Below are 12732 nucleotides of genomic sequence, written 5' to 3'. Positions count from 1 at the left end.
ACAGTGGGCGATAATACTGGCGCTACTATGGAGCAGAGCCAGACCGAACTTCCCCGACCTCAAACTTTGTGGGCGGGACTAAGTTCGGAATGGAACCCAGGCTACATGATCGGGTGATGTGAAACAAACTGGCCCTCAACATCTCTAAGACTAAGTGCATGAGGTTCAAGACACAAGCGATCTGCAAGCCTAAAGATTGATTTACATTTTTGTGACTTGCCGGTTCAACAAGTTTAAAGTGCCAAACTCCTTGGTGTGATGGTACTTATTTTTGCCTCGGTCTCACCATGTTAATTATATTGTTTTGAAAATGGGAAGAGCAATTAATACTGCAAGAAAATGCTGCGTTTTTGTGACCCGCTCCCTTTTATGTCAAATAGTTCAGTCTTATTTCATCTTGACTACTGCGCTCCAGTTTGGACATCAGCTGCCAGGGGTGAACTTAAAAAGCTCCAGGATGCTGAGAACAAGGCAGCAAGGTTGGTACTGAGGTGCTACGTTAGATCTAATGTCAACCAGAAGCATGGCCACCTCTTCTGGCTCATGGTGGAGAATAAGTTGCTTTCTAATACACTTACGCTCTTTAAGTCAGTCATGACTATTAATGCTCCAGCTTTTATACATTCCCAAATTGTTTTTATTAGATCTGTTCATGATCACAACACTAAAGGCTCCAGTAATGGGCATCTTGTTTTACCAGCTCCAAAAACCAATGCTCTAAAGAGATCGTTTATATATAGATCATTGCGTCTTTGAAATAATCTACCTCAATACATCTGCTGCACTCAAAGTAAATTATCTTTTAAAAAGATTCTGAGACCCTATCTGATGCCCTGAGGTGTTTTTTGTTTTACTTTCTCTTTTGTGCATTCTCTGATCATTTCTAAACTGTTGTGTGTTTAGGAATTACATTTTTGGAAATGTAATAGTTGTGACTGAGCTTTGTATTGTATGTTTTTAATATTGACCTCAGTAAGACTATAGCTGTTTGCCATGGCAACAGCTGATGGGGATCCTTGATAAAATGACAAATTTGGAGATGTGCTGCTTTTTAAAAAAGAATTATCAACCATGCTGGAATTTTATCGTCTGCTGGACTTCAGATCAGGATTTTAGCGTGAATTATTCATCAGAGATCTCATCCTCAGGCTTTTTTTTTTGGTACAGTTTTTGAAATCTTTCAAATAACCTATTAACCTTATGTGTCAGTGAATTATTTAAGTCTGTCATACATCCACAGAAATGTCCTGATCAGATCAACCTCCTCAGCTGACTTGGCCTTATGAATCATGATCCATTTCTTATGTAATTATTAAGCGTTGAAAGGCAGAAGCAAAGTGATATCTGATAATTCTCACTTCTTAAAGGCAATATCATCTGAAAACCGGAAATCACCAGACAAGGTCCACGTCTGTTCAAACAGGATCAAAAGATGAATCACCTAATTTATTCTAATTGAAACTACATAACATTACTAATAATTAAAGTATAGAAATAGATACTGAAAAAAAAGTGTATATATATATATATATATATATATATATATATATATATATATATATATATATATATATATATATATATATATATATATATATATATAAGATTTCAGCCTTTAATCATTTAAGTAAATAAATAGAAGGCAAAGTTAAGGAATTAATTACAGCTGTATTATATATTATCCAATTGATAATTTAATTATTGTATTTGGTAAACCTTGACTTTTTATTGCATTTAAAAAAAATAATTTTAGTCCAGAGGTGCCTCTTCAAGTGGTTTTCCTTCATGCATTATTTCTCCAGCACACCTGAATCAAACAAAGATCCTGCTGGCTTCATTCAGCCTTGCAGAGGCTTGCTAACGAGCCCCTCATTTGAATCAGGTGTTGCATCTAGAGGAGATTGCAGGATATTGCAAATGGATCATTTTCTTCACTGCACAACCTCTAGGGATTATTTGAGGAGATCATTCAGATCAGGTGTGTTTGAGAAGCAAAAGCCAAACATGCAGGTTTAGGGTGCTCTGCTGGAGGTTCTTTTTTTTTTTTCAGAATAATTTAAAAATTTTGCCTCACCTCCCTCTGTGTTGTAGCAGTAGGCGGTGTAGTGGCCTGACCCGAAGCCCTTCCCGTGATGCATCACTACAGCGGAGAGCTCATACAGGAAGTGCTTTGGGCGCGGTGACCCCGGGGAGCTGGGGCTGCTGGGATTGGAGCAGGGCACACTTTTAGGCGACGATTCTCTGCAGCAGTAGGGCTCCATGTTCAGGAGCTGGTCGAAGCTGACGTGGACGCCAATCTTCTCCCGATGGTTTCGCCCGGACCACCTGTGGATCATCCAAAAACCAGAGAGAACGCAGTAAGTCTAAGAAGCTTAGCCTAAAAGAGCTGGTTCAGTAACGCTGTGCAGATCACCTGGCTAATGAGCACATGGTCTCACCTGAAGCGTTTTAGGTGAAGTCTTAGGACCTGAGGCAGTTTGTAGACCATCAACTGTTTCTGCGCTTCAGTCAGGATGACAGTTTTGGAGCATGTTCGTCGTCTGGCTGCAGCTGCACGAAGGTAGAATAAACATTTGTATAACTCTAGTTTTTGTTCCAAAGCATTAGCGTAAAGATTCATGAGTTTCATAAAATACAAACTCCAGTGTGAACCAAACCAAAGCGGAGTATTTCCCTCACCGTTGCACTGGTCACAGGCATAGATGTTTCCCTCCAACGCTTCCGTTTCCGTAAACTTGGCCAACATCTCCGTCAGATGGCACGAAGCCTGAGCGGCCGACTCTCTGCTGTTACTGTGATAGCGCTCTGGGAACTCCAGAGATAAATCCCAGAAAGGCTCCACGGTGTTGGAGCGATGGCTGCAGGCCAGGCACGTCACCTGCAGGTAGGAGTCAGGATGAGTGGAGGACTTAAGCAGCTTTGGACAAAATGTTTCTCCTCTAATCAGGCAGTTGCTTCTTTGTCATGCAGTCTGAGTCAGCATTACGGTGAATAGTTAGAGAGTAGATGGTGGCTAAAAATGATGGCAAACAGCCTTCTAATCAGCAGGAGCAGATGTCCATCTGCTCCGACTACAAGTAAGCATTAGTCATCTTCCTTTACATACTCATCTTCATAGCCCTCTAAAGGTATTTAGACTTTACTCTCATGTATCTAACGTATTTAATCTTTATTAAACCACAAACATTCAGTTTTTTCCAGGATGGAAGTGGATGATAAAGTTTTAAACTTGCTAACTTTTTCTTGATAGAAACAAAACGAAACATGGAATCTAAATTTACCAAAAGGAAAACCCTGAACTCTCAGATCACCTTTAGCTTATTAAAAATGAAGGGTTTCGCCTAACAGCTCTGAATGATTTTAATCAGATTGGAGAAAAAGAAAAGTTTTTCTGAGTAGTAAGGAACCTTCCTGGGTCGGACAGCTTCTCTGTTCAGAAAACTGCCTTAAGCTTCACTTTGATCCAAGTCATGTTGCTTCCAGACAAAGGGGACAAAAAGTGTGGAGAAAAAAAAGCTCAATAATTCTGTTTGCAGCAGATTACACAAAAAAAGCTGAAATATTTTTAATAAAACAAGTATATTGGTTTTAATGGCTTTTTGAGTTCTAAACAAGCACCATAAAATAATTTTAACAGGAAGATCATTTGTCGGGTAAAATATTTCCGCTTTTAACCCTTTAAATGGCAAGTTACTGTTTTTTTATCTATCTAGAAGCACAAGATCTATATCCAGCCATTCAGCAGAGATAATGCTACATGGCTGTACATCTTATTCTGGCATTAGACTGGTTAGATGAAGCCTTAAATGATATATTACCAACTGTAAATTCAGCTGGAAAAAAGTTAACAAGTTAAGAAAACAAGATAAGATAGTGAAGTGAAAAAATTAGTTGAAAAGTAAAAAAAAAAAGTTAAAATTGTAAGTACCTGTAACATCATTACTGTCTCTAAGGCTATGATGTAACAAAGAAAATGTGTTTCTTTCACTTTTTTGAGTGTTTTTTAATGAATTTCTTATAGAAGCACTTTTATTTTCTTAATATATTAGGGCAAGTGGCTGTTTCTTGTTATTGCGTTTATATAAAGTTTTGCCATCAAAATATACATTATTTTAATGTTACAAACGTGGTAAGGTCTTGTCCTGACCTCCAATAACACTCCTGGCTATTTCCCTTTAAACGATTAAAGTGACTTAATTTTAAAACTCTTGGTTATGCTTGCCAAGAATTTCAAAGTGTTTTTTTTTGTTTTTGATGGTGAGGTGTGAGAGACCCCTACCTGACTGAGAAGCTGCCCGTGGAAGATGGTGTTGACCACACTCAGAACCTGCTTGATGAGGCGTTTCTGTGGGACTCCGGCCGTGGTCGTGGTCCTGCCGGTGCTCTCCAGCTCCTGCTGCACCTTATCCAGCAACTCGCACAGGAACTCCTGAGCGTCCTGCTGAGCGTAGCCCCTGAACGCAGGGATCAGCTGCCACACCGAGTGGAGCATGGCAAAAGGCGAGACCAGCGCCCACTTGCCGGACCACATGACCTGGAACAAAGTGTGCAGCTCGTGGCAAAGGGAGATGTGCTTTGAGCTGGGCTCTTTGGGTTGGATTAGCTCCATGCTGCGGCCCCGCGATGCCCCTCCGCTCAGCCCTGTGCTGGAGCCCGAGGTTGACTGCAGTCCCTTTCTTTGAGACAGGGGAAACTGTGATGTGGTCTTCACAGTTAGTTGGCCATGGACGGCAGAAGCTAGTAGCTCCAGAGCCTGGGTCAGGTCCAGACGCAGAAAACACTCCCTGAAAACATGCAGATGGCTTAGCACCTGCAGGATGGAGTTCATATAGCAGGTGTTTCCTAAATTTCTCAGACCCGTCACTCCAGGAGTGACTGTGGGACGCCGTTTGAACGGTGAGCCGTCCTGTTTGGTACTTTGCTTGCGGCGGATTGGGGTTTGGGCAGTGCGAGTTGTGCTGGATGGGGTTCTGGTTTTAGGTTTGACGTTAGAGGAACGTCTCTGGGATCTGGGAGCAGGCTGGGGCTTCTTTGCCTGCCTGGCTTTCTTAGGAGCAACAGAGGCTGAACTCTGAGTCCGTGGCCTGCGGGCTTGAGACGAGGCCGCTTGAGCTTTAGTCTTTTTGCGATCCTTTTTAACAGCTGGTGCGACTGCTGTATCCACAACTCTCTGGCTTTTCCGACGCAAACGCCTGCTCTTTCTCAGAGGAGCGTTCTCCAGCTCTTCCTGTAGCTGCCTCTTTAAAGCACGCCGTCTCTCCCTGGCCTCCCGTCGCTGCTCCTCCTCCTGCTGTCTCTTTCTCTCCTCTTCCTCTCTTCTCTTCCCACACTCAGTCAGCCCAAACCAAAAGCGGAAGGTGCGTCCGATAAGAGCCCTGCGGCGATGCCAGAGGGCAGTAAACATTCGGTCCTCATCTCTCAGCTGCAGCTCGCTGGCACCGCAGGGTATGAGAGCATCTGCTGCAGCGCTAGTGGAGCGGAGGGTGCGCCCACTGCGAGTGGTGACCTCATAGCGCTGGCTCTGAATGGCGCTCAGAGTGCTGCGTAGTAGCTTGAGGTCTCCAGTAGCGTTATCGTTCAGCACATAGTCGTCGCACAGGTAGCAAAAAACATAGAGCTCATTGACCTCCATTGCCAGTGGGTGGCGCTGCTGCTGGAAGTGCTGAAGAGCATGTTCCTCGATGTAACGACCACACGCAACATGCGCGCAGCCCAGGCAGGCCCAAACGGACTCGGTGGTGTTGCAGTCCACACAATGCCATTTCTGAGGGTTGAGGATGGAGTGGTCTGGGGCCAGGCGCAGCCGCCCCACATGCTTACACCTGTCCATCACACAGGCCTGCCGGCCGAGCGGGCAGCCTGCGTCAGTCTAGAACTGACTGTTGGTTTGTGTGCGAGGCAGAGAGTGCACGTGTCGGTGTCAAACTGGCTTCATAGTACCACGGTAACCACAGTGAGGAGAGAAACGGGAACGTCCCAGGACATGGTATAGGTTCTGGAAGAAAAATATGAGACATTTAAGAAGGCGGGGAAAAAGATGCAGCAACATCAATCAATTACAAACCTATATTTACTGTTTTTAGTCTTCTGCATGTGATTTTTATTTCTTTATTTCAGAACCATATCTAATTTAAGGACTTTTTTACGAGAAAAAGACTAAATGGTACATTTACTGGGTAAATTACCCTTTTATAAGCTGTTCCCTCTCAGAATCTTAAAGATATAGGTGAAATTAGAAAATGGAGCTAAACTTTCAAGGTTTTTTCTTTTAATGAAGAGGAAGAAAGGGAAGAAAAGAACAAATCGGACTAATTTGTTTTAAATAGTTGATCTCTAAGCCGGCATGAAAATATAATCCTCCCATTCAAAACGACTATTTCTAAGGCTGCTGAACTATACATGCAATGTTTTTAAGAGTTCTTTTAAGCTTATTTTTAAAACCTTATGATCAGCAGTGAGCAGTTGTGACAGATAAAGCAGCTTCACTTAATAAATGAAGGTCAACTAATTTGTTTTCCCTTCGTCTGGTAAATTTGGGATCAGTTGGGGTCTTTTCATTTCTTAAAACAGTGTATAACTCTTTTTTACATTTTATTTTAACACATACCCAACTTGTTTTCTATTTAGTAATGGAAAAAATGTTTTATTTGGTATCAATAATTGACTCATACCTATAATAAGCTTAACTTGGATGTAAAACATGAACCATTTCTATAAATGGTAACAGAAGTACAAACTCGCTGATCCTATTGAGATCTATGACAATATAGTAGTATAAATTCACATCTAATAATTTATAAGCAAACAGTTTCAAGATAATCTGGACCACAAATCTTCAAAAGCTTTCTTTATGCAACCAGTTTTTCCAATGAAAACACTGCAGAAAGAGCTGAAACCAAATCTTTAAAGTATCTGAGATTTTCTGAGGACCTCATAACATTATCCCCCCTTCATTAGGTAAACCAAATCCTCCAAGCATCTACTATGAGAGTACATGCAGAATAGTTTACTTTATTAATCTGGATATTATGTTTCCTGTGCATCGAAACACCACAAGTCTACTGATTTATCTTGTGGATTAACTCACATTATTCTAGTTCTGTTTATCTTTTCAGCAGCAATCTTAAATTCTGTTAAAACTTTTGCAAAGGTAACAAAATAAGGTTTATAAATGAATTATAAGGTTTAAACACTAACTTTTTTAAAATCAAGTCAATACTTGCGCATGTTTACCTTTTTATAGCTGTGGAGTGGGCGTGTTTATTCCTTTTAAGAACAATAAATATAAAGGATAACTCCTATGTAATGGGGTTGACTTTTTATTTATTTATTATTAAATAAGTATACATTAATCCACATATACCAACGAAACAAACGTCACGGTTGCCGTATATTGAAATCAGAGCTGTGGGATACAGGATCCAGAGTCGTGATTGTTCAGAGAGCCAGCGAGGATTTATCTGCGAGTTAGCGCGCTTTGCCTTGGTTGTCCTTGTGGTTGCCTGGTCCGATCGTGGAAATTAAATGTAGAATAAATACATATACAACACGCCCCAGCCAAAAACAACCGATATACGGTTAAATAAAAAAATAACTCATCGAAGGGTGTTTTTGTTTTATTTTGATAACGACTCAAAAAGTCTTATATCAGATTGCTAACACGAACCAGCTACCCAAGGCTAACCCGAGCTTTACGAATTAAAATACAAATAAACAGCGCCTTATTATTAATGGGAAACGGCAAACTTAAAATAAATGATCTCAAATCATAGTTTATAAACCATTTCCAAAGCATGCTATTCCAGTTTTCTGGTGTGTGTGTGATTAAGAGATTAGTGAGCTGCTAATATTGGGCTAGCATGCTACCTAGCAAGAGTCAGCCGGGCTAATATCCCGATAAGTTTACGCTTTTTTCAAGGCTACATTTCACAGTTTTCGTCGTAATTTCACCATAAATTCTCTGGCTACGTTTACAATTAATTATCACAAACGGCAGAAGAAATTAGTTTTAATTTTCCTTTTAAAGGACAGGGCTTACCGACACTCTCCTTCACGGTTGCTACTCTCCTGTTTTAAAAATGTTCGCCATCTTGTCAATCTCCATCGCGTGGTTAGTTCCAGCGCGTGCACGAGACGTGACGTTTTTGTTGTTGTTCTCATGCTGCCAGTTGATTCGTGATCATTTAAAGCGAGGTTTTTGTTTTTCATTCGCTTTTTGTTTTTCTTGTCAGGTCGCTTTAAAATTGCTCTGAACCCTCTGTTTTGCGTATCTTAATTACTACTTTAAAAGTAATTACTGCTTTAAAATAATTTAAAATAAATGATCTGCTGGTTTTAGAAAATGCCACAAAATGTTAATGCTGTCATGAACTATTGGATGTGTGTTACTCACTAAATGGGTTGATAGAAATCACGACACCAGACTGGAACACATGTGGGAAAACTACAGTCGCTAGAGGGCGCTGTTGCGCCATTTATAATAAGAGTGCATTTAATACAAAAATATCCTTTAGTGGTTCTCATCCATACATAAAGGATGCATTGGGAACTTAGTTTTATTTTAAAATAGATACAAATAAATTTGACCAAAGAAGTTATTTTTACACTGACCGCCTTTTTGTCTTCTTGAAAGTATTCTAACTTATAAAGATTATTATGGTAATCTTTATAAGTTAGGGGCATTAAGCTCAATCATTACTAAATGTTTGCAGCATGAGGAGATGGCAAGTGGAGTAAAACCAATATATTTTGTTTCCAAGCAGTTTAAAAGAGTACTGAAATTAACTTATAATGTGATGATGGCTGTAACTGGGGATATTGTTCAGCTTTTAAGATAATATCATTTAACTTAGCATCCTGCTTCTGTCTCTTTGAACCCCAGTCGGCCTCGGCAGATGGCCGCTCACACTGAGCCTGGTTCTGCTGGAGGTTTCTTCTTGTTAAAAGGGAGTTTTTCCTCTCCACTGTCGCTACAAGCATGTTTGGTATGACGGATTGCATTCGAGTCAGTGAGTCGATGCAATCAACCGGTTTTCCTTTGATAGAAAACTTTGAATACATTTGATTGGATGATCTGGTGAACTGTAAAGTGCCTTGAGATGACGTGTTGTGAATTGGCACTTTATAAATAAACTGAATTAAAGCTGTGTTTAGGAGTATAAAGAATGTTGAACAAGCTATAGCTATAGATTTGGAGTAGGTATTTGAGCCAAAATATTTAAAAAACCGAACAAACATGAACTAAAAACTTAATAGTCCTCTGACTTTATCTATTTTTGGGATGTTCTTATCATTGTTAAAACATTTTTAGTAATCTGACATAAAAAAAAAAAATGCTATTTTAGTTCTTTTTAATAATTAGTCGGCCTGTCCACCTCAGGTTATGCAGCAATATGTCTTTCAGCAATTCCTTTGTCACTTCTCAGGATGAAGTGTGTGTTTATATCCTGTTGGCTTGTGTTTTTGTTTGTGCACATTCAGACTCTCTATGTGCTGGTGTAGGATGCAGGTGCAGAGCATAATGCTGGTTAATGGGGGCTGCATGGTGGTAGTCACCATGTAGATCCTATCTGTGCAAAGAAAGCATCATTACACTGTCTAAAGATTTTGGTCTTGTCAACAATACCAGGAAATGGTGTAGTAACCGTAAAACAAACATCACAGACGGGTTAAAAACTCTTTAGACATTCTGTAGTTTATAGTCTGCTAAGGTTTCATCCAGGAAACTGCTTGAAGGATTTTGCTTTTCATCTCTACACATGCTACCTGATTGCATGTGAGGAATCCCTCTCATGTTCTGATTAGTGGGGAGCTGATCCATTCAAACCTCGTTAAATCCTCCTGTGAGAAGGGGGAGAGTGTGTCGGCGGAGCACAGATTAAGGAGCACTTTGTGACTTGGAGAAGGAGGTATGCGTTGATGTGCCATGCAACGCCTGTGAATCATATAATGTTTTTCTCCCTTAATGTCTCCAGGCAATAGCTGCGTTCATGTCTGCACATGCAAACCCTCATTCCCTTGCATGTTCTTTTTATGCAAACCTCTTTTAAACATTTTACTCTCTATTATCTTACTAGTAAGCTGTTTAGCAAAACACTAAGGCCTCTATTTAAATCACCAGATAAACAGATTTCTACTCCTACACGCCTTCTTCAGCGTTACATGATATTTACTCTTGTTCAGCATTGAAGCGTTTTCTCAGGAAGGCTTGTTTTCATTTCGCAGGCTGAGAAAACCTGGTGTACACAACATCTTCAGCACCAAACAGCGGAAACGATAAAGTGAGCAACCAGGTGGTGGACATAGCTGAACCTCTTCAGGAACAAGCAAACTTTTCCCATGAGCTAGTGGAGATTTCCAGAAAAACTATCTGAGCTACAGTGTAATCTGACAAATTTGGTTATATATTAAAAAACGAGGACCCCTTAGGATGACTTAAGGTTTGGACCTATGGAAAGAGGGTATCATTTTCACCCATACAAACAACCTATGATTTAAAAAAATAAATGAGTATTTCTTCGAAGATTTTCTGTATATGTTTGATGAAAAAAGGCTTTTTTTGTAATAATTAATACATCCCTGAATTTATCTTATTAGATTATTAAAATTAAACATAGCAATGTCATATCAGATGCAGATTAGACCATAACTCAGCATTTGGAAGCTTACACTTCAGATATTACGGCTGATGTGTTCCTGACAGTGAGGGTGAACAAGATGTGAGGAACAAAAACGGTTATCTTCAGAAAAAACAGCAGATTGTAAGATCGGATTTTACTAAACGGTCTACAAGTGGATGACATTCACAGCAACTAACATGTCCAACCTGATCCTTCAATTAAGCACATCCTGTAGGTTGACAACTAAATACATATGAGAACAAGTCAATATAGCAAATATCACAAGATATTAGAGTGGACATCTGGACAATTAGAAAAAAATATTATGACCAGCTTAACTTTCACTCGTTGTGTGCAAGGAGGAAAACTTTACACTTGATGTTTTCCAGAGGTGATGCAAGCAGCACAGGACTTCTGAGAATAATCTGATTGTTTGGACACCAGAAATGAGATCTGTTGATAAAGTACCTGTCAAGTAATTAGAAAACTGAACTTGTTTCTATCTTCCGCTTTTTAAATGCACTCCCGAGCTCAAGAAAGTTTGAGATATTTGAGTGGGTGCTACTACTAGATAAGCACTATATAAATCAGTCCATCTGCCATTTAAAGGTTAATCCTGTAAATGGCTAACCAGAATTATAGTCTATCAGAGGGGTGGGGAGGGTGGGATTCAAAAGCAGAACTGGACCCTGCAATAAGACGATTACCCAAAACATACAAGTGCATCAAGGACGGATTGAGTATTAATAAATAATGACACACCTGCTAAACTCTGAAATGACTCAGGACTTTCACAACATCTCCATGGGGACAAGATCCAGGCTTTGTCTTGACTGAGGACTTCCAGTACTTTCAGTCTCAACCTCACCTTTAAAGGATTTCCTGGTATGCTTTGAATTATTACGTTGAAGAGAACAGTTTTCTTTTTTTCACACAAACATTGCATAGCTAGAGATGGAAAGATTCAATTCAGTTTTTTTTCATATTGCGCCAATTCACAACATATGTCATCACAAGGAACTTTACAGAGACAATTCAACCGAATCATATTGGCTCAAATATTTCTATCAAAGGAAAATCAGCTGATTACATCAATATTTATTTATTTTTTTGGTTGATATTAGTGTTTTATTATGTAAATGGAGAAACGGAAAGCAATACTGGCCTTCACAATCGGCTTCCAAAGAATTTGCAGCACATTGGTTAGAACGACGGTGTCAAACTCACGGCCCGCGAACAGACTCTAGTCCCTCATGGCAATTATCTGGCCCTCCACTGCCTTAACAGTTATTTTGTCATAAAATAGAGCGGAGATGGAATGATACACCGATACTTTGAGCTGATATTAGGCATTTTTTTGTTCTTGTATCATGTTCATCGATTCATTAGTGAATTCAGCAGCCATGCCTAAAGATCATGTGAAATGCATGCATTCACATTCCCCCCATTTGCTATTAAGTTTTATTTATTTTTTTATGTTTCCTTCTTTTGTTTAAAATGAGACTTGTGTAACATTTATCATTTTGTAGTTTTTTATCAATGTAAATAGAAAATCAAATGTTGGCTTCAAGAATCGACCCAAAAATATCAACTGGTATCATGATCAGCATTAAAAACATGACAACCCTTCATCATTTGATATCTAAAATAGAGGTATATGCTCTTTAAATGATGCAAAGTGGCTAACATCACTATAATACCAGAGCAGTGCTCTCACAGTAAAGGGAATGACAAAAAAACAAAACAAAGTTTTGTTTATGTAGTTCAGGCATGCCCAAAGTCGGTCCTCGAGGGCCGCTGTCCTGCAAGTTTTAGAGGTTTCCATGCTTTAGCACAGCTGATTCTGATGATTGCTGTTCAGAATAAGACTTCTAACTAGTTATCAATGAAAATCAGCTGTACTGGAGCAGGAAAACCTCTCCAGTACAGAAATGGAAACCCCTTTTCTGTCCAGAAGGATTGCTCTTCACCCTTTTTCTAGATTTACGCCTTGTTCTGATCTTCTTTCTGAATGGCTTTGACGGTTCTTTGGATCTCACCATGGTGTTTACTCTGCAAAGGTGGATAGAGTACCCACAATATGTACTCAGGTAAGAGTTGCACTAGTTTAACT

General features: G+C 39.7%; 1 protein-coding gene across 1 annotated transcript in view; it reads right to left on the bottom strand.

Moving 5' to 3' along the window:
* Nucleotides 1-8195, bottom strand: part of usp44 (ubiquitin specific peptidase 44) — a 12793-nt gene extending 4598 nt beyond the window's left edge. Inside the window, exons 1-5 of the mRNA XM_015376362.1 lie at nt 8039-8195; nt 4280-5995; nt 2680-2878; nt 2439-2550; nt 2075-2325 (exon numbers count right to left, since the gene is read on the bottom strand). Coding sequence (XP_015231848.1) covers nt 2075-2325; nt 2439-2550; nt 2680-2878; nt 4280-5830 — 2113 coding nt within the window. The 5' untranslated portion in view covers nt 5831-5995; nt 8039-8195. The remainder of the gene's footprint in view (nt 1-2074; nt 2326-2438; nt 2551-2679; nt 2879-4279; nt 5996-8038) is intronic.
* Between the last annotated feature and the right edge of the window lie 4537 nt (nt 8196-12732).

The sequence above is a fragment of the Cyprinodon variegatus genome, unplaced genomic scaffold (assembly GCF_000732505.1).
Source record: "Cyprinodon variegatus isolate N-32 unplaced genomic scaffold, C_variegatus-1.0 Scaffold7, whole genome shotgun sequence".
Taxonomy (NCBI): domain Eukaryota; kingdom Metazoa; phylum Chordata; class Actinopteri; order Cyprinodontiformes; family Cyprinodontidae; genus Cyprinodon; species Cyprinodon variegatus.
The sequence above is the reverse complement of the archived record's forward strand: the minus strand, read 5'-3'. Positions and strand labels throughout refer to the sequence as shown.